Source organism: Nannobrachium achirus, assembly GCF_963921795.1.
Source record: "Nannobrachium achirus genome assembly, chromosome: 13".
Lineage (NCBI taxonomy): Eukaryota > Metazoa > Chordata > Actinopteri > Myctophiformes > Myctophidae > Nannobrachium > Nannobrachium achirus.
Window position 1 is genome coordinate 52,285,211 of NC_137833.1, and position 20,375 is coordinate 52,305,585.

Here is a 20,375-nt window from a genome sequence, read left to right on the forward strand (position 1 = left end):
CAGGAAGCACGTAAACATGGTGGAATTATGTTTATTGTACTTACCGACTGCCTCTTTTAGAGCATATACACACATGTCAGTGCCATGTTTACTTTTGAACCCGAATTGCTCATCAGTGGAGACAATATACTTATGTAGTCTTTCAAGTATTATTCTCTCTAGCACTTTTGACAGCACACTAGCCAAGGCAATAGGCCTGTAGTTGTCAATGCTAGAGATTTTCCCTGTTTTTTCTTTAACTACAGGCACTAGCATAACTGACATCATATAGTCAGGAAGTATTCCATGCATCAGCATTCCAGAGAAGCACAGGGCAAGAAGTACTGAAGCTCTGTGGCTGGAGTACCTCAAGTGTTCAGCTGTTATCTGATCAGGGCCACAGGACTTATTAAGAGCTAGCTTTCCTATAGCATTTCTGAGTTCATCCGGTCTAATGACTACTTCATCAGGGGACACCTTTCCAACACTAAAATCATCACTTTCAACACAATTAAAAAGGTCTTTGTAGTGTCGCTTCCACATTTCTGCAATCTTTGCACTCCCTGTGATCCCGTCAATATTGGAAGGCAACGGTATTTTACTATTATTAATTATCTTGATTTCTTTCCAGAAATCCAAGACATCTTTTTGCTGCAGCTTTCTGGCCATTGAGTTTGCTCTCAAGGTCAGCTCGTTTCTCTTAATGTATCGAACTGCACTTTTGAACCGAGCTACAGCCTGCTTTTTTGCATCACATACAGGACCATTCCTAGGTTTGCCCGCTTTAACCCACATCTTAAAAGTTTCTCTGGCCTGCTGGTGTAATTCCTCTACATGCTCATTCCAACCCGGCCTGAGTTTATGCAGATGTCCTCTTCTCTGGCAGAGTACAGCACTAGACTTGTTTAGTCCTTTAACAATCATATCATACATTATACACAGTTCATCATTATGTTTAGCATTATCACAGTTAATATTGTCACACAGAATAGCATTATATGGGATTTCAATACCCCCAAGATTCTTCTCAGTATGATCATGATAAGACCTCAATTCATCCTCTGAGAGCCTGGCCCACTGGAGTTTGCCACCACGCTTGCTTGTATCACTACTAGTGGTCAACTCTGGAACTGTTAGGTTCTCCACCTTTATCTTTATAGAGACAGGCATATGGTCTGTTGTTGCCAGCCCATATAGGATCTCAACTTGCTCCACACAGTCATGAGCATCCGCTGTACATATAATATGGTCCAGCCAGGATGTTGTGTTCCAAGCCTCACTGACATGTGTAAAACTAGCTGCTGGCAGCAGGACCCTACTAGATAAGATTAACTTATTGTCAATACAAAACTGAAGCAAATGCCGACCAAACAAGGACTTATCATCACTGATATCAGCATTCAGATCCCCCATTATGTATATACACGTATATTCATTTTCCTCTATAAAAGCGTTTATAAAGGCAAGTCTTTCGAGATATAGATCCTCATTGCTGTAGCTTTCATATGGTGTGTATACATTTATTATTATAAATACATTGTTATTATAGACAATTTTAACTGCTATACACCAGTCAGCCCCCATCCTAATCACACTTATCAGGGGGTCATATTTCTTATGCCATAATATAGCGACACCTCCAGGTATTCTCCCCTGTACAAGCCCCATGCTTAAATCCGTTGTGGACTCCCCTGCCCCATGGAAATTACTATTAACAGCGTTAAGTTTGTCCAAGTCTTGCTTGGGAAGAAATGTTTCTTGAATACATAAAATGTCAGTATCCTCAAGGAGTTTGTCTACAGCAAGGCGCCGCGCCTTGTCAGCTGCAGTTTGTCCCAGACGCAGGCCGCGTGTGTTATATGACACAACTCGCATGAGAACCAAACTGTCATCTACTCTGTAGCAGACACTCCAGACAGAGCCTCCTCCACCACTACCGCCCCTCCTGAGACAACAGTGGTCCTAGGTTTGCGTGCCTCATAGTAGCGCCGCACCATAGCACCGTCCGGCCACAGAGCCGCATCGTACATGTCCTTCACATCAAGACATTCAGCAGTAACTTTAAATGAACTGCATCTGCTCTGTGCGGTTGCTATTTTAACGCAGGTTACATCGCGACGAAGTTTGTCTTTCAAGTACTTTGTCAGAATGCGTACATCCAGCTCTGGCGCGAACTTTGTGGCAAATACACTCACCAGCTTTGTCTTTACCGTCTGGATGTTACCTCCCGAGCCAGTCCCGACGACAACAACTTTCTTGTCACGCCGAGGCTCCAGCCTGGCTTTGGGTCGCACAGGTACTCCAGCAGCCTGTACGCCGCGGCTCCCCCGCTTAGCCACGTAGCTCCATGTTTCCGTCACCGCAGCAGCAGCAGTAGCTGCATCAATAGATCTCCTCTTTGGTCTTACTCTAGGCCTCCTGACTGGAAGTTCCAACCTCAGCATCCTTCTACCGATGTAACTCACTATCCCTCCTCTGTACATGTACAAAACCATCTCAGTCTGGCCTCTCTGACTTTATCTCCAAAACAACTGACATGCGCTGTGCCTCTAATGTACTTGTTCCTGATCCTATCCATCCTTGTTACTCCCAGAGAGAACCTCAACACTTTAGTCTTGGCTCCAGCTTTGCTTCCTGTCTTTTCCTCAGTGCGAATGTCTCTAAACCGTACATCATAGCTCATACATGGGCAACTGGCGGCCACATGCGGCCCCCACCTTCACTTAATGCGGCCCGCAGGTTAATGCCAGAATACTGATATATTATTGATTTCAGCTGCTACAATTACAACCATGATCTGCTTTAATTCCGTCAGTCTATATTAGTAGCTTAATGACTAGTATAGTAGTATTTCAAAGGATTTTTTTTATGTCCATTGTTTTTGTATTTACGTTCATAAAGTTAACGTGAGTATAAGTAAATGGAAATTAAATCAAAATGTTACATTTGAGGATTCCAATAAAAAAAATAACAAATAATTCAGGATCCCAATTAAAAAGAAGCAAAAATAGCCGATCTACAAGCTCAAAACGCATCGCAGCACGATGCGTTTTGAGCTTGTAGATCGGCTATTTTTTGCTTCTTTTGTATGAGATACTAGAATGACAAAGTAGGACGTAGCATTATGCAATGTGGCCCTCTGGAGTGAAGGTGAAAATATAGTGGCCCTCGCCATCATCAAAGTTGCCCACCCCTGTATAGCTGGTCTCACCACCGTCTTGTACACCTACGCTTTCATCCTGGCTGAAACTTTCCTATCACCCATCACCCCTGACACTTTTCTCCACCCGTTCCAACCTGCTTGCACTTGTTTCTTCACCTCTTTTCCACACTCTCCATTGATTGCTCTGGAATGTTGATCCTAAATACTTAAAAGTCCTCCACCTTCTTTAACTCCACTCCCAGTAACTTTACAGTTCTCCACTTGGGTTCCTCTCATTCACACACATGTATTCAGTCTCGCTGCGGCTGACCTTCATTCCTCTCCTTTTCAGGGCATACCTCAAGTCTTGTTACAATACTTACACTGGGAACTTTTCTCTCCAGTGTGAAATAAGATGGTGTCTCTTCAAGGTACCTGACTGACTGAAACTCTTGTCACAATGTTTACACTGGAAAGGTTTTTCTCCAGTGTGGGTACGATGGTGTTCCTTCAGGTGAGATGACACACTGAAACTCTTGTCACAATGTTTACACCGGAAAGGTTTTTCTCCAGTGTGGGTACGATGGTGTATCTTCAGGTCACCTGACTGACTGAAACTCTTGTCACAATGTTTACACCGGAAAGGTTTTTCTCCAGTGTGGGTACGATGGTGTATCTTCAGGTCACCTGACCGACTGAAACTCTTGTCACAATGTTTACACCGGAAAGGTTTTTCTCCAGTGTGGGTACGTTGGTGTTCCTTCAAGTTTTCTGACCGACTGAAACTCTTGTCACAATGTTTACACCGGAAAGGTTTTTCTCCAGTGTGGGTACGATGGTGTATCTTCAGGTTACCTGACCGAGTGAAACTCTTGTCACAATGTTTACACCGGAAAGGTTTTTCTCCAGTGTGGGTACGATGGTGTTTCTTCAAGGTACCTAACTGACTGAAACTCTTGTCACAATGTTTACACCGAAAAGGTTTTCCTCCAGTGTGGACACCCCCACTTGTCTTCTCCCAATCATCACTGTCTTCAGTCACTTCAGTGTCAGATTCAAGCTCCACTTCAACTTCAGAACAATGTGAAAAGATGTCTTCATTATCAGGCTCCACTGGTCTAAGTATCTCCTCCTGTTCTTCTTTAAGGTGTGAAGGCTCTGGTTCCTCCTGTTCTTCTTTAATGTGTGAAGGCTCTGGTTCCTCCTGTTCTACTTTAATGGGTGGAGGCTCTGGTTCCTCCTGTTCTTCTTTAATGTGTAAAGGCTCTGGTTCCTCCAGTTCTACTTTAATGTGTGGAGGCTCTGGTTCCTCCTGTTCTTCTTTAATGTGTGGAGGCTCTGGTTCCTCCTGGAGCAGACTGAGGCTCCTCTCCTGTTCAGGAGAAACCTCCTCTTTACACACAACCATGTGCAGGATGGCTGGGAGCAGAAAAATAACATAACATGATAGTCAAACACTGGATTATAAGTGTTAATAAACATCTCCATCATCCTCCATGTGCCATGTACAAAATGAGGTATCATCTGCTTACAGTGCATTAAGGGACAAGGACAGAATTAAATTGCAAGTGAGACTTGCGTAGTGACAACCATACTGGTTATCCTGGAACTGACACAATATGTCCATATATGTACATTCACAGATATCAGCTTAATATTGATGACATTGGGGATCTCCATATGGGCAAATTCATTCTTTCTTGGCCATATATGGAGCGTGACATGAGGCTTGACTGACAGACGCACACACACGATCTGCAGGTTTTTCATACTAATTGCGACCTGCTGTCCCAATAATGTTGTTAAAGAAAATATTTAATTTCAATCATGACATTATGAAACAATATTAAAATATATATATATTTGACACATTGTGAGCTTGTAGGTTACTATTCAGCAAATGGTCACCCCTGCATAGGGATGCTAGGGTTCACGTTAAACTTACTGAAGTGTGGGTGGTCTTCAGGTTCCTCTTGTTTAATAGAAATGGCTCTGGATGAGTCTGGAGAGTTCATCTCCTGCAGTCTGGACTCCAAACACTGGTCTGAAATGAAGCAATTGAACAAGGACTTTAATAACTTCAGACTTAGTGGTATCAATAATATGCAAATAGGACACAAATAATTGTTGTTCAAAACTGGGCTGTGGGGATGAGAGATCGTATTTGATCACATATTGTAAAAATAGTAGGGCTGGGATGCGATTAAAAATGTTAATCTAATTAATTACAGGCTCAGTGATTAATTAATCGCATTTTAATCACACATCGATATCTGACCTGAGAAGCTTATTTTTTCTAGTAAAACACATTTTGTTGTACGAGTGAATCAAAATTTTCGCATCCACTGGGCCAAGCAAAGCGCTCTGATCGGCTACTTCTCCCTTTGCGCTGGTTGTCTCTTCTTGGTTGGTGCATCACTATGATCGGTTTGCCCGAAACTGAAGGTTCTGTGGTGCAAAAACTAAGTGTGATTAAAATGCGTTAATTCTTTTAATCGCGTTAATTGTCTGTAATTAATTGATCTCAATTAATCAGTTAAAGTCCCAGCCTTAAAAAATAGTAAATATCTTTTTGACCTGGGTTAGGGGAGTGACCACAGTAGGGCTGAAAGTTCATTATTTTTGAATCAGTGCACTTTGACTTACTAAAAACATAAAAAAAAAAAACTCAATCTCAGACTGTGAGATGTTTAGTTCTGATCTAGCCAAGATGAAGGAAAGAGAGACTTTTGGTAGTCTCATGTAAAACCAATCTGTTTGTTAACACTTTGGTTCCAAGGAGTAAACAATCATTTTGACCAAAGATTATTGTGTTAATTTATGCTATCATCAAACAGTCCAGAACCTTGTGTGAAACTTGATTATTTTGACCTGGAGGTGGCGCTAGAACATAGGTCATTTGGAACACTTGATTAAGGTAGATCTTCCAGGTAGCATGAATGCGCTGATCAAGTTTCATGACAATCTGCCCATTAACACATTGAATGCCAAGGTTTCTGGAAATTAGTCAATAGCCCCAGCCACCACTGACTCCCCATTCATTTTGAGACCATACATAACTGTACTTTTTTTTAAGTATTATATGAACTGCGAACACATGCAGATACACTTTAGGGTGTATTCTTTCATGTTGCAAAGAATTGAGTTCACAGATAGTTCCATTTTGAATATAAGTGCATGTGAAAATAAAAGAAACGCTCATAAATCTTGCCTCTCAAATGAGGTTCTGAGATAATCGCATTTAAAGGTTTATTTTATGTACAGAACTGTTTGTACTGTGTCAATCTCAACTTGGCACATATCAGAATAATCGGTAGGATGTTTACTTTACTGTTGACTTTACCGTTAGTCAAAATATTATTCGCCTGTGGAGTTATGGACTTATCTATAGGGTTAGGGTTAATCAAAATAGAACTGTGTTATGTGGTACTTTCAGCATTTCCAAGGCTAAAACTCCTGTTATGGGTCATGATTTATTTTTTCTAGGCAGCTGCATGCTTTCTAGGCAGCTGCATGCTTTATTTACAGATATTTTGATGTTCACATCGTCAACCTACAATATTCCATGTAATATTGTTTCACAGAAATGGATGTCAGAGAAAAACACATGTTTTGTATATATTGTGCCAGTAAGTAATTTCAACTAGGACTATTTGCAAATGTGATACCTGTTTTGAAAGCCTGAAGGATGTTCTTTATTCTACACACAAAAAGTAAGTTCATATGACATTTCTTTTTGAAGTTAGGACCAAAAGTTTACATTATTTTCTGATCTAGATCACCTCTCAAGAGAAGAAAAATAGTAAGGAGGTTTGGCGCCCCCATGTGTTCGTTCTATATCATGACACTACAAATGTGTGTGTGTCATTCATACATTCATAAGTGTACAAATAGAACCAAATGGACCCTTACGGGTCAATTTTTACACTCTCAGAGTACTCTGAGTACCATGTAATGGTCAGTTATGTAGCCAGATATGTGATGGACAATTAGTGATTGAAAGTAAGTACATTTACTGAATTATGGGAATGGAGATGAGATGCTTTTAGTTTAAAGATTTGTTTTTTATGCCTTTATTTGATAGGACAATAGACTGACAGGAAATGGGAGAGATGGGGGATGACATGTGGTCATGACAGGTCGTCCAGATCGGGAATCGAACCGGTGACGCCAGCAGGCATCATAGTATGTGGTATGCGCTTTGACCACTAGGCCAGTGGGCGCCCCTAGATGCTTTTAGTTTAGTTTACTCAAGTTGGAATTCTTGAAACTATTTTATACCCCACCTAGACAAATAACACGAGTAGGTCAGGCATTTAGTGCAGGTTTAGTTCAGTGCATCAAAATAAATAAGGCCAAAATATACAAATACAATGTTTTTTTTACATACAAAAGCCTAAAACTGAATGACAGAATGCTATGAATGAAATATTGCCCAATGCTCAACTGCATGTTGCCTGTTGACCTCTTCTGACCTGCTGTAGGGGCCTTGGTAGACTAATGTTATCTTCCCATTTTCTATGCAATTCAAACATGGCAGGCTTGGCCGGTCAATTTCTAGACTGCATTATAAGGTTTTGGCTTTGATCGAAATTACTGAATGTCTACAGGTTCCCTTCAGATATGAAGGGAACCTGAGTTACTATGACACATTAGAGCTTACTAAAAACTGAACCTCTTTTTTTCAGTGAATCAAGGCTTTATTTTCCTTGGGATATTATTTCACAGAAATGCATTTCAGAGATTGCCAGACCAACATAAAATGCTCAACTTTTACAGCAAATATCTCAAACAACCCTTTGAATTGTTGTCTTTCATTATAAATTACAAAAAAAGGTAGTTTGTTGATCTTTTCTGACTAGGGCCTGTCAATATACTGTATTGAGGAGGTTTGGCGCCCCCATGTGTTCGTTCTATATCATGACACTACAAATGTGTGTGTGTCATTCATACATTCATAAGTGTACAAATAGAACCAAATGGACCCTTACGGGTCAATTTTTACACTCTCAGAGTACTCTGAGTACCATGTAATGGTCAGTTATGTAGCCAGATATGTGATGGACAATTAGTGATTGAAAGTACATTTACTGAATTATGGGAATGGAGATGAGATGCTTTTAGTTTAAAGATTTGTTTTTTATGCCTTTATTTGATAGGACAATAGACTGACAGGAAATGGGAGAGATGGGGGATGACATGTGGTCATGACAGGTCGTCCAGATCGGGAATCGAACCGGTGACGCCAGCAGGCATCATAGTATGTGGTATGCGCTTTGACCACTAGGCCAGTGGGCGCCCCAAGATGCTTTTAGTTTACTCAAGTTGGAATTCTTGAAACTATTTTGTACCCCACCTAGACAAATAACACGAGTAGGTCAGGCATTTAGTGCAGGTTTAGTTCAGTGCATCAAAATAAATAAGGCCAAAATATACAAATACAATGTTTTTTTTACATACAAAAGCCTAAAACTGAATGACAGAATGCTATGAATGAAATATTGCCCAATGCTCAACTGCATGTTGCCTGTTGACCTCTTCTGACCTGCTGTAGGGGCCTTGGTAGACTAATGTTATCTTCCCATTTTCTATGCAATTCAAACATGGCAGGCTTGGCCGGTCAATTTCTAGACTGCATTATAAGGTTTTGGCTTTGATCGAAATTACTGAATGTCTACAGGTTCCCTTCAGATATGAAGGGAACCTGAGTTACTATGACACATTATAACTAAACCTGAACAAACTGAACCTCTTTTTTCAGTGAATCAAGGCTTTATTTTCCTTGGGATATTATTTCACAGAAATGCATTTCAGAGATGTTGTCAAAATCGTGCCCCAGTAATTGTTCAGCTAGGAATATTTGCAAATGTGATACCTCTATTGGAAAGCTGAGGATGTGTACTTTATTCTACAAATATAAAAGACAAGAATGGTCATTTGAAATTTTATTTTCCTGTACAAAAGACGGAACAATAAAGTACAACCTTGAACCTTTGAGATCAGACAACAGTAGATACTGTCAGGTACTTCTGTGCAAGTGTATTTCAGTGCATCAAAATAGATAGGCCAACATATTATATACTATACAGTGTATTTCAGTGCATCAAAATAGATAGGCCAACATACTATAACTATATACTATATATACAAATGCAATGGATTTTCCATGTACACAGTGCTTGTAATCTCAAATGGCAACATGAAGACAGGCTGAAAGGTCATATGAATCTTTTACTTTTGACTTCATTGACTTCAGACAGACAGTAGGTATTCTCAAAACAACAAGGGGCTTACATTTGTAGGGCTTGGTTTTTCAACAGTGCTATGTGAGCAACAGCATTGAGAACAGGTTACATTTTCAATGAAACAAGGCTTTATTTTCCTTGGGATATTACTTCACAGAAATGCATTTGAGAGATGTAAATATTGTGCCACAATAATTGTTCAACTAGGAATATTCTAACCATAAAATAATACAAGCCTTCTTCAGCTCAAAGTCCCAAAGTTCAATGTCAAAGGTGCTTGAACTCTGAGTGAGTTCAATAAAATAAAATAAGTGAGACATGAAAAATATGGAAAAGAAAATAAAAGTTCAGGACGTAGGCTCAGTTCAATGTCAAAGATGCTTTCACTCTGAGCGATAGTCCAATGAGTGTGAGGAAAATAAATAGAAAATAATAATAATTTTTTTTTTGTTTTCTTTTCTTTTTTCTTTTTTTTTACAAAGGAAATAAAATAAAACATTGTGTAGTGTGTGTGTGTGTGTGTGTGTGTGTGTGTGTGTGTGTGTGTGTGTGTGTGTGTGTGTGTGTGTGTGTGTGAGAGAGAGAGAGAGAGAGCATCATGCTTCTCACCTCTGGTGGTACTCGAAGAAACAGGGGTAGGTGCAAAGGGGGACGTAGTGGCAGCCCACACAGACATAATGTGTCTCCTTGCGGACGGGAGGGTTCTTGTTCAGGCAGTTCTTGCATTTTCGGAACGGCCTATCCTGACCTGGGTTGGGGTTGATGGGCTGCAGAACATGCCCCCTGAAGTCGATGTCGTACCGTTGTTCAGGGTCCCTGCCGCGGGGTCCCCTAGGGGTGGGGGCAAGGGGGGCAGGGGGGGGAGGAGCAGGTGCTGCTGCTTCTGCTGCTGCTGCTGCTGCTGCCTCTGGTGCTGCCTCTGCTGCTGCTGCTGCTGCTTCTGCTACCAGAGGAAGTTTGGTCCAGGCCTTGGCTGTCTCCAGGATGAACTTCCTCATCTTCATTGGCGGCTTCCTCTTGGGTTCGTCTGGTTCTCTGAGGTCGTCGTCGTCGCTGTCGACTTCGTTCTTCAGCTTGTAGATGATGTGGCTGTTGACGAGGGCAATCTGGAACAGGTACATCACGAATTTTGAAGTCCACTTGGCCGTCTTGCGGACAAACGGATAATACGAGATTTTTTGATCAAGACGGTCCACCTGCAAAGACAAGTAAACAGAGGCGTCAATTGAGTATGGCAAGCTATCGCAGATTTTTTTTTTTTTTTTTTTTTTTTTTTTTGTAAGCTATGGCTGCTGCCATACCTTGGCTACAGGGGGAAATAATAAAATGTACTTTTCATCATGCCTGTTGCTAAGGTATGGCAACATGACTGGTGCGAAGACACCAGTCATGTTGCCATACCTTAGCTTTTTCTGAACTGATGCCACTGGTAGACAAGACAATGTATAATGACAAATATGTTAGCCTGAGGCACCAAGAGCATGAGGCACCACAACATGCGGCGCTGCATGTTGTGAGCTTGCAGGCTCCAAGCTCACAACACGCAGTGCCACGTGTTGATGCACGCAATGAGGCAATGAGTAGACAAGACAATGTATTAGGTGGTGGTGGTACATATGATCTTATTTGTCAAACTTACCCCGTTCATGTAGAGATTGTAGTCACACACGCAGGCTGGCTTCTTCTGGGCGACTCTTTTCTCTTGCCCTTTCTGTTTCACGTGGACTGTGCGTTGTTCATCCTGGTGGAGGGTGGAGACCATCTTGACAATTCGCTTGTCCCTCCATGCCAAAACCATCACTTTGCCATTGTGGCGAGACACCGTTGCACCCACTTCCAGACCAGTCAGCTTGACATCTTTGATGGCCTGTGGTTCACCCCTGTTGGTACGGAGTGTGCCACAGGTGTGCATCTTGAGACCGAGGAGCATGGTAGACGTCGTGATGTGGTTGTAAAAGTTATCCTGAAATGAGGTTAGAAATTATAGTTTAGTCCTGAGAACAACCACCAGTTGTAGATAAGCCAAGGTCAGATCATAGTATAGCATGGAAGGTCACAGCAGGCAAATGTAATCACTACTAAGCAATATAACATAATATAATTTTAGCTCATCACCTGATAAAGACGGTATCCAAGGCCTTCAAGGCCGTCAATCAGGAACCGGATGGTGTCTGGGAGGTGAGCGCTTACACCACAGTAAGGCTTCATGGCGTAGAGGTAGCCTGTTTTGGACTCTGACAGTATGTAGCTCTTTATGCCATACTTGATGGGTTTCATTGGGTTGTAGACCTTGAACTTCAAGCTGCCACGCCAAAGCAGTGTTCCCTCGTCGATGCTCACATTGATGTCCGGCTGATACATCTTCTTGAAACTGGCCAGCAACGGGTCAAGAACAGGGCGGATTAAACAGAGTGGGTCACTGGCATCAATCGTGTCGTAGTCAGTGAAATGAAGGAACCTCCAAATGAGCTGGAATCGGTTGCGTGCCATGATGGTGCCAAAGTAGGGCGTTCCAATTGCTTCCTCTTTGGACCAGTAGCTCTCGAGGCTGTACTTCCACACTAGGCCCGTAAGAAACAGCAAACCGAGGAACCTCTTGAACTCGACCAGTGTGAGCTCCCTCCAGGCATAAACTCTCGAACTTTTCACTGCTGGCTCCCTCGCTCTGACCTCCGCGATGCAGCGGGCCGCATAGATGTTACTCTGGTCCACTATGTACTGCAGAAGCTCATCAGACAGGAACAGCTCTGCGTAGTCTACTGGATTCTCTGACTCCAGCTCATATGCACGGCCAAGTGGACCTGGAGTTGCACGGAAAGGGAAGGCGGTGGGGCTCCAGTTCTTCTCGTCACGCCACCCCAGTGCATGATCTGTCTGTGTGGGTGGTCTGCCACCTGTAAATCATAGAAATACATGATTACCATAAAATATATTGTTTTTATTCATGTGGTACATAAATTGCACCAAATAGCTAATATATAAGATCAAGATGACTGATCTGGAAGTGGGGGGAACAGTGTCTCGCCACAATGGCAAAGTGATGGTTTTGGCATGGAGGGACAAGCGAATCGTGAAGATGATCTCCACCCTCCACCAGGATGAACTACGCACAGTCCACGTGACACAGAAAGGGCAAAAGAACAGAGTCCCACAGAAAAAGCCAGCCTGCGTGTGTGACTACACTCTCTACATGAACGTGGTACGTTTGACAAATAAGATCATATGTAAGACCATATAAGCTCACATTGTGTGCTGTTACTGCATGTCAACTGACTCATCACAAATGACATCCTCATCGGTGTCTGGCTCGAAGTAAACACGCACACCCTGGTACAGTATCATTTTGCCACCTTGGCGTTTGGGCATAGCTTGTAGATCTGCTGATGGAGATGAATGTCATAAAACATGAAAAAAATAAACAAGCATGATACTGACCTCATGCTGGCACATGTGTCATTTGTCACCTGTCATTTTAGTTGACATACAGTAACACTGTATGAAATGACATGTGAGAAATGACAAACGTGGAGGTATTAGATCAGCTTAGATCAGTGTCATGAGCAGAAACAGTTCTCACCCGTCTTACGACGAACCGAAGGCCCAGCAGCAGCAGCAGCAGCAGCAGCAGCAGCAGCAGCAGCAGCAGATGTCCCCTGCCTCACTGTGTCTGAAATCCCAGAGAAAGAGAAAATGCTAAATAGCATGCAAATCAAAACAATTTACAATTTAGACATATAGCCTTCACCCCATTATGCATCATAGTAAAGAGATGTAGAGACTTTAAATCAAACAGAAACGTGTTTTTATCCAACTACTGCATTGAATGCTGATAATGAAACAATGAATTTAGATACAGTATATAAACTCCTTTGGCATCTGCTATATATACACCTCGCGTGAATGTGATTGTAGACTTTATGAAAAGTTTGCTTTTGAGGAAAATTATATATATTATACATATATCTATGGTTGAGATAGTGGCAGAAAATAGCCAATCTGCAAGCTCACAACGTGATGATTTCATACACTAAGTGTCAGTGTATGACACAATCACATTCACATTCATGTGAGGTGTATATACACATGCATGTGTGCATGTCAGATGCCTAGGGAGTTTATATCTAAATTCATTGTTTCATTATCATTCATCATCATTTTGTACTGATTCAGTGCTTGACACAAATGTGTCAAGCACATTTTGACACTACTTCATGGCAGAAACTGCAAAAGATTTTCAGAAAATATTCAAATCACATCTACCGTATATTTCTCTTTGTACAACATTTCTAAGGTCACACTCACACGTCATGTTTCTTAGTACCCTAATGGTGTCTAGTGTCAAGATTTAGTAGTGTTGCCCAACTCATGTCCCATGGGGTTCATGTTTTTTCCCCAGATATGTTTTTGGGCTTTTATGCCTTTATTGACAGGACAGTAGACTGACAGGAAACGGGGAGAGAGAGTGACACGCAGCAAATCTGGACGGGCTCGGTACACACTGTTTTTATTTACCTGGCTCGCTGGAAAGTGGCGCTCCAACCCCCTGAGACAGCGGAACGGACTGGGAACTTGGACCAGGCTGGCAATCCCCCTCAGCAGCTGTGGTGGCCTCCCCCACGACCCCGGCAGCTCCGTCCTCCTGATCCTCCTCCTCATCCTCTATATCATATAACATTACCCCTCGGGGACAAGAAAATGAAAATGTATTAGGAAAATGCACAAAATCTAAACTTTGCCATCTTGTTCATGACTTTGATGTAAAAAAAATGTTTTATCTAGTACAATTCAAGCTTCTGGTTTCCGTTTTATTTTATTACTCCACCTGAGATGTACAGCCGTGGCCTCCTATCATCGGGCTGCTCCTCCACCACCTCCTCCTCCTCAGAATAGTCGGAATCTGTAAAAGTGTAGTTTGTACTGTTATATATTTGTCATGTCATGATTGAATATATAAACAAGACAACATGAAACTGTATATTTGTACACTGTCAGAGTTGTGGTGATGTACAACATTTATGCATGATGGCATCAATACAATAAATTTAGATATCTAAACTCCCTTGGCATCAGGCATGTGCTGATAATGAAACAATGAATGTAGATATATAAACTCCATTGGCATCTGGCATGCACACATATACACCTGGCATGAATGTGAATGTGATTCACGAATGTGATTGTAGACTTTATGAAAAGTTTGCTTATGAGGAAAATTATATATATTATACATATATCTGTGGTTGAGATGGTGGCATAAAATAGCCTATCTGCAAGCACACAATGTGATGATTTCATGTCAGTGTCAGTGTATGTCACAATCACATTCATGCCAGGTGTATATGTCTTGTGTGCATGCCAGATGCCAATGGAGTTTATATATCTACATTCATTGTTTCATTATCATTCATCATCACTTTGTACTGATAACATCATGCATAAATCACGTTGAGGGCTTGTAGATCGGCTATTTTCTGCAACTATCTCAACCATAGATATATGTATAATATAATATTCATTGTTTCATTATCATTCATCATTTTGTACTGATACCATCATGCATAAATCACGTTGTGGGCTTGTAGATCGTCTATTTTCTGCCACGTCATGGTCAACCATAGAAATGTGATCTCAACGTCTCAAACAATATAATTTCACAATATAGAAACGTCTAAAGTATCTAAACATAATACATATACTTTAGACATTGTCATGTGTATGATACACACTTGATTGAACCGGGAAAAAAAGACCACCTCAGCTCTCAAAGCACGGCGGCGGCGCGACGCGTCGATGGGCTTGTAGATCGGTTATTTTCAGGAACGTCATCGTCAACCATATACGTTCAGGTTCAGGTTTATTAGTCACCATTATGTTTAGAGACTTGAGAGAGACGTTTTTTGAGTGTTGATCACACTGCGCCGAAAGTCGGGGGGACGAAGATGGCGCCGATCAGGCAGCTGTCAGCGTGTAGCCCTGATCAGCGCCATCTTCGTCCCCCCGACTTTCGGCGCAGTGTGTAATCTCAAAGCAAGGCGGCGGCGCGACGCGTTGATGGGCTTGTAGATCGGTTATTTTCTGCCACGTCATGGTCAACCATAGAAATGTGATCTCAACGTCTCAAACAATATAATTTCACAATATAGAAACGTCTAAAGTATCTAAACATAATACATATACTTTAGACATTGTCATGTGTATGATACACACTTGATTGAACCGGGAAAAAAAGACCACCTCAGCTCTCAAAGCACGGCGGCGGCGCGACGCGTCGATGGGCTTGTAGATCGGTTATTTTCAGGAACGTCATCGTCAACCATATACGTTCAGGTTCAGGTTTATTAGTCACCATTATGTTTAGAGACTTGAGACGTTTTTTGAGTGTTGATCACACTGCGCCGAAAGTCGGGGGGACGAAGATGGCCGATCAGGCAGCTGTCAGCGTGTAGCCCTGATCAGCGCCATCTTCGTCCCCCCGACTTTCGGCGCAGTGTGTGATCTCAACACTCAAACACGATATAATTTCTCAATATGGAAACGTATCATGTCTCTAAACATAATACAATATGTACATACACACTGGGACAATGTCGAGTGAGCCAGCTGACTATTGAACCGAAAAAAAGACTCTCAGCTCTCAAAGCAAGGTGCTGCCGCGTTGTGGGCTTGTATATCGGCTATTTTCCGCCTCATCTCTAAAGTCAAAAGCTTCGATCAGAGCGGTGTAGCGCGGTGAAGTCTTTTTGAGCGTTACGTTGTAGTTTTATGACTCAAAAAGTCTACACCGCGGTGGATAGCGGTGGACCCGACTCTGATCGAAGCTAAACGATAGCATTACACAACTCTTACCAAGAACTCGTTCTCGGTCCGGCGCCTCTGGAACCCATTCCAGGTCGCCACCAGTACCATCATCATCATCGCTCTCGTCGTGTGACTCCTCGGCGGCTCTGTACCGAGGCCCTGGACGGTTAGCCGTTCTACCAGAACGACGACGGCGAGCAACAGGAATGAGGGGGTGTCCCTGAAACATGTCGCTGGAGCCTGGGTCCACAGGCTCCACGTTGCGACGTGGCAGACACTGTTGCAGTGTCCTCTGGCCTGCACTGGGCAATGGGAGCTTGCGCTTCCCCATCACTGTACCAAAATGTATCACTTACTACACTAACTAGTCTAATACTGTCTAATCTAAGCTGATATAAACTGAGATAAACTGACCCCACCCAAGATAAACTACAATGAACTCTCTCTAAGGCTATCCTAAACACAGACTGATGCTAATGCTAACTGTTGCTTACCTTCCTTCTCTCAACGTCGCCCTGACAGACACAGCCAAACACTGACTGACTACACAGAACAGAACAGACAAAGAAACAGACAAAAACAAGACACAAAAAACACAAATCTCTCCCTCTCCTCTCCTCTCCTCTCCTCTCCTCTCTCCTCTCCTCCTGACTAAACCTCAAACAATCACACTTTCTTTCTCTCTCTCTCTCTCTCTTTCTCGCTCACTTTCAGTCAAATCAATCACACACACAAACTCTCACCTCAGTCGCCCACCAAACACCTCACAGTCAATCAATAAACTAGCACTCAATTCTCTCAAAACTCTCAATATCTCTCTCTCTCAATAATCACTTGCTTCTCTATAAACGTACCTACTCCCACTCAGAACGCCCCCTGAACCCAGGTATTTATAGGCCTCCACAGGTCACCCCATCAATGTTGATAAACATTGATCCAGAACCCCATGTGGTTGGATCAGACAGTTGCTGGGGTGATTACGTCACCCAGCAACCCGGTCTTCACTCAGAGGCTGCGCAAGGGCTCCACCTACTGGAATAATTGAAAAAATGAAAAGACGTCTGGACCTGTCATAGAGGTCTATTGGCACTTCTTTAATTAATTGATTAAGACTCCTGTGGACGTCTTAGGCAATCAAAGTGTTAAGAGACAGGGTCCAAGTGTGTTTGGCCACAAGATGGCACCAGAGGAGAGGCCATTTAATTAGTAGGATTAATCTCTGCAGCATTAAAGTAATATTCAGGGTTTCCTGCAGGTGGTAGGCAATTAATTGATTAATTGACTTAATTAATTAATTAATTCGCTTAATGTTTATTATTAATTCTTATTTTTGCCCTCAAAATATTAAAAGTTAGATAGAGAAGTTACTTATAACATCAAACAAATCAAAACATATTTAGGTTTTTGATTAAATCAATTATTATTTTTGCCCTCAAAATATTAAGTTTAAGGAGTTGGTTTGGTGATGGAAAATTGGAAAATAACTACATTATGCTCTCATTGTTCACATTTATTCAACATTTTGTAGCAAAACCAGTTTAGCTACTTTAACCCTGTACATCTTCTATTTGAAAATAGCTGATTTACAAGCTCACAGCATCACACAGTTAAACGTTGTGACTTGTGAGCTTGTTGATATGATACTTTACATTAAGTACCAAACGGTCTTATCTTGTTTTGAACTCCACCGATCGGTTGATTGTCCCATAATTTGACGAAAGTAGGTACTTTTATTTTGAAGCCTATTGACCGTGGTAACTGACTGACATGACAAACAATAACATACCTAGCTTAGCTGTGCTGATGATGCCCAGTGATCAGATATTATACTTTTTATTTTACACATGAAACCAAGCAATGCTTTTCACACGGTAGGCTTTATTGAGCACCCGCCAAGTCCTGTGAAACTAAATTCTCATTGAGTCAGTGTAGCCTACACAAGTTACACAACACATGCCTTTGGAGGTTTTTCTACATTTAGAATGTACAGTCGCAGGTAATGGCAGTGGCTGCCTTTAACTGTTAACCTCGCGCCATGATTTCCATGTTTCCACCATGGATGAAAGGCTACTTTGTGCCTGGCCCCCACCACCACCACCACCACCACCACCACCACCACCACCACCCTCTCCCTTTGGGGAAATCTTGCTATTCCCATGTCCCATAATTTCGACTAAGGGAGCAGGTTAGCTACTCACCCGCGTCACGGTTGTGCTCAGTCCAGTGAGCAAAATTATGCTCGCGCAGCGTGGGGTAGGCGAAATGTATCTACACTAGTGTAGTCCCAACACGCAAAATGTACTTGCAGTGGTTTTAAAGAAATCTATATATTCTTTTCCACACACCGTTAAAGCCACGGTTCAGACTCTCCTGTGAGGGTAGGCTGGACTGGTCATGTGTGATGAAAACACTGGTGACGTTTAGGGCTTTTCGTTCTGTGTCTTGGCCAGCTGCCGGAAAACCCTGATATTTATATTCATTAATAGCCGTCTATTCGGATGGTAATTGCCTTTGCGTGTCTCACGTATTCCTCCATAAACACATTGCTACAAAAAGAGAAAAAACACTGCAGTTTTTTAACAATTTTGGTTTTAACGAAAACATAACTTACTGCACCTTTGTTTATACTGTTTAAAGCACAGCTAGCAGCTGTATTGTATTGCATTGAAAAAGGAAAAAAAATGAAGAAAGAGACAGTGAAACTTACTGAGGTCTGGCTGGTCTTCATGTCCCTCCTGTTTCACTGAAACGGGTCTGGCTGAGTCTGGAGAGTTCATCTGCACCTGCAGTCTGGACTCCATACAGTCTGGAATGAAACAATTAAAACCCCAGAGTTTAACCAGGAATTGTTGAGAAGAGAAACACTTCTTATACAAACTTCAACAATAACAGACAGGAAGGAGTAATTACAGTAACAATATCATTACAAATTAGTATATTTATTTAGTATATATTATAATTATATATTTAGTATATTATAATTGGAGCTGGAACTGGAGGCAGCCAGAGACTGGCAGATGCTGATGGACGTGGTTGCAACAGACATTGCCATCACCAACCAGAGGTCTGACCTATAGTCCTGTGTGGTCCAACTCACAGTGCAGAGTAGCTAGCGGGCAGCTTTGGCTGAAAAGGAAACACACTCGCTGGTCTCCCAAATAAGCCGGCTGGTCAGATGCAGAACACAGTGCTCAAGTCTTCCATCTATAGGTATGCGCTATGCGGTCAAGTGCATACTGATACTAATTTTCATCCTGTGTGTGTGTGTGTGTGTGTGGGTGTGTGTGTGTGTGTGTGTGTGTGTGTGTGTGTGTGTGTGTGTTTCATTCCTCATCTGATCTATCCAGACCTTTAGGCTAGAAATGGCTGTGCCAACAGACCAGTAACATAATCATAATCACTTGGGTAGCCCTGAAACATAACTGTCATTATATGACCATAACGTTACTTTATGGTCAAAGTTACTTTTTCACAGAGCACTTCCTGAATACGCAATTATTTAATAACTACCCTTTTCACTTTTTCAAGTGAAAAGGGACATAAAGGTTTGCACAATTTTAATATTATTTGGAAAATATATATAATGGATATCTTGATGTAATTCTCTCTCTGACTGTTCCCTCATTAAGGTACCGTAAGTAGAATGATTATTTTATTTTTAGAAAGAGTCATGATTTGTGCAAATACTATTATTGTTTGTATTCTTTTCCCCAAGTAAACACTGTTCGGGTTCACTAACATAATAGTGAAATGCCCCTTCCTTCCAAGTTACATTCTTATAAACAAAACAAAAACAAAAAGAGAGAGAGAGAGAGAGAGAGAGAGAGAGAGAAGAGAAGAAGACAAAAACATACCTTCCCCAATCATTTATCCTGGTAGAAAACACACTTTAACAACGCCTCTATTAAAGTGGGTAAGGAATGGGATTCTAGTCTGGACTGCTTAGCTTAGCATTAGCCCACACAAAAAATAAACAAAAGAACGTCTTCTTTGAACTTGGTGTGGAAAGTCACACGGATTCAAGTCCTCCCGTTTTCACAACGAGACAGCCTGTTACTCTTTCCACAATCTGTTGTGCAACGACGCTCTCCGACAGAAGTTACAAGAAGGTTTGTGCACTGCAAACATATTGTAACACAGATGCTCTGACTGCGCGTGTTATTTATGTTACTGTGTTTCAAGGTTTCAACTCGGACGAGAGAGTGAGACGG

General features: G+C 41.9%; 1 protein-coding gene across 1 annotated transcript; it reads right to left on the bottom strand.

Annotated features, from left to right (window-relative positions):
* Positions 1–1,871: 1,871 nt before the first annotated feature.
* On the bottom strand, positions 1,872–20,293 carry LOC308297420 (uncharacterized protein; the record flags this gene model as incomplete). The annotated part of the gene is made up of 6 exons (XM_080740829.1): positions 20,019–20,293; positions 18,872–18,970; positions 5,067–5,165; positions 3,872–4,540; positions 2,136–2,356; positions 1,872–2,012 (listed from the first exon to the last, which is right to left on the bottom strand). The coding sequence occupies exons 1-6, from the start codon at positions 20,029–20,031 to the stop codon at positions 1,872–1,874; spliced, it is 1,242 nt and encodes a 413-aa protein (XP_080596955.1). The 5' UTR covers positions 20,032–20,293.
* Between the last annotated feature and the right edge of the window lie 82 nt (positions 20,294–20,375).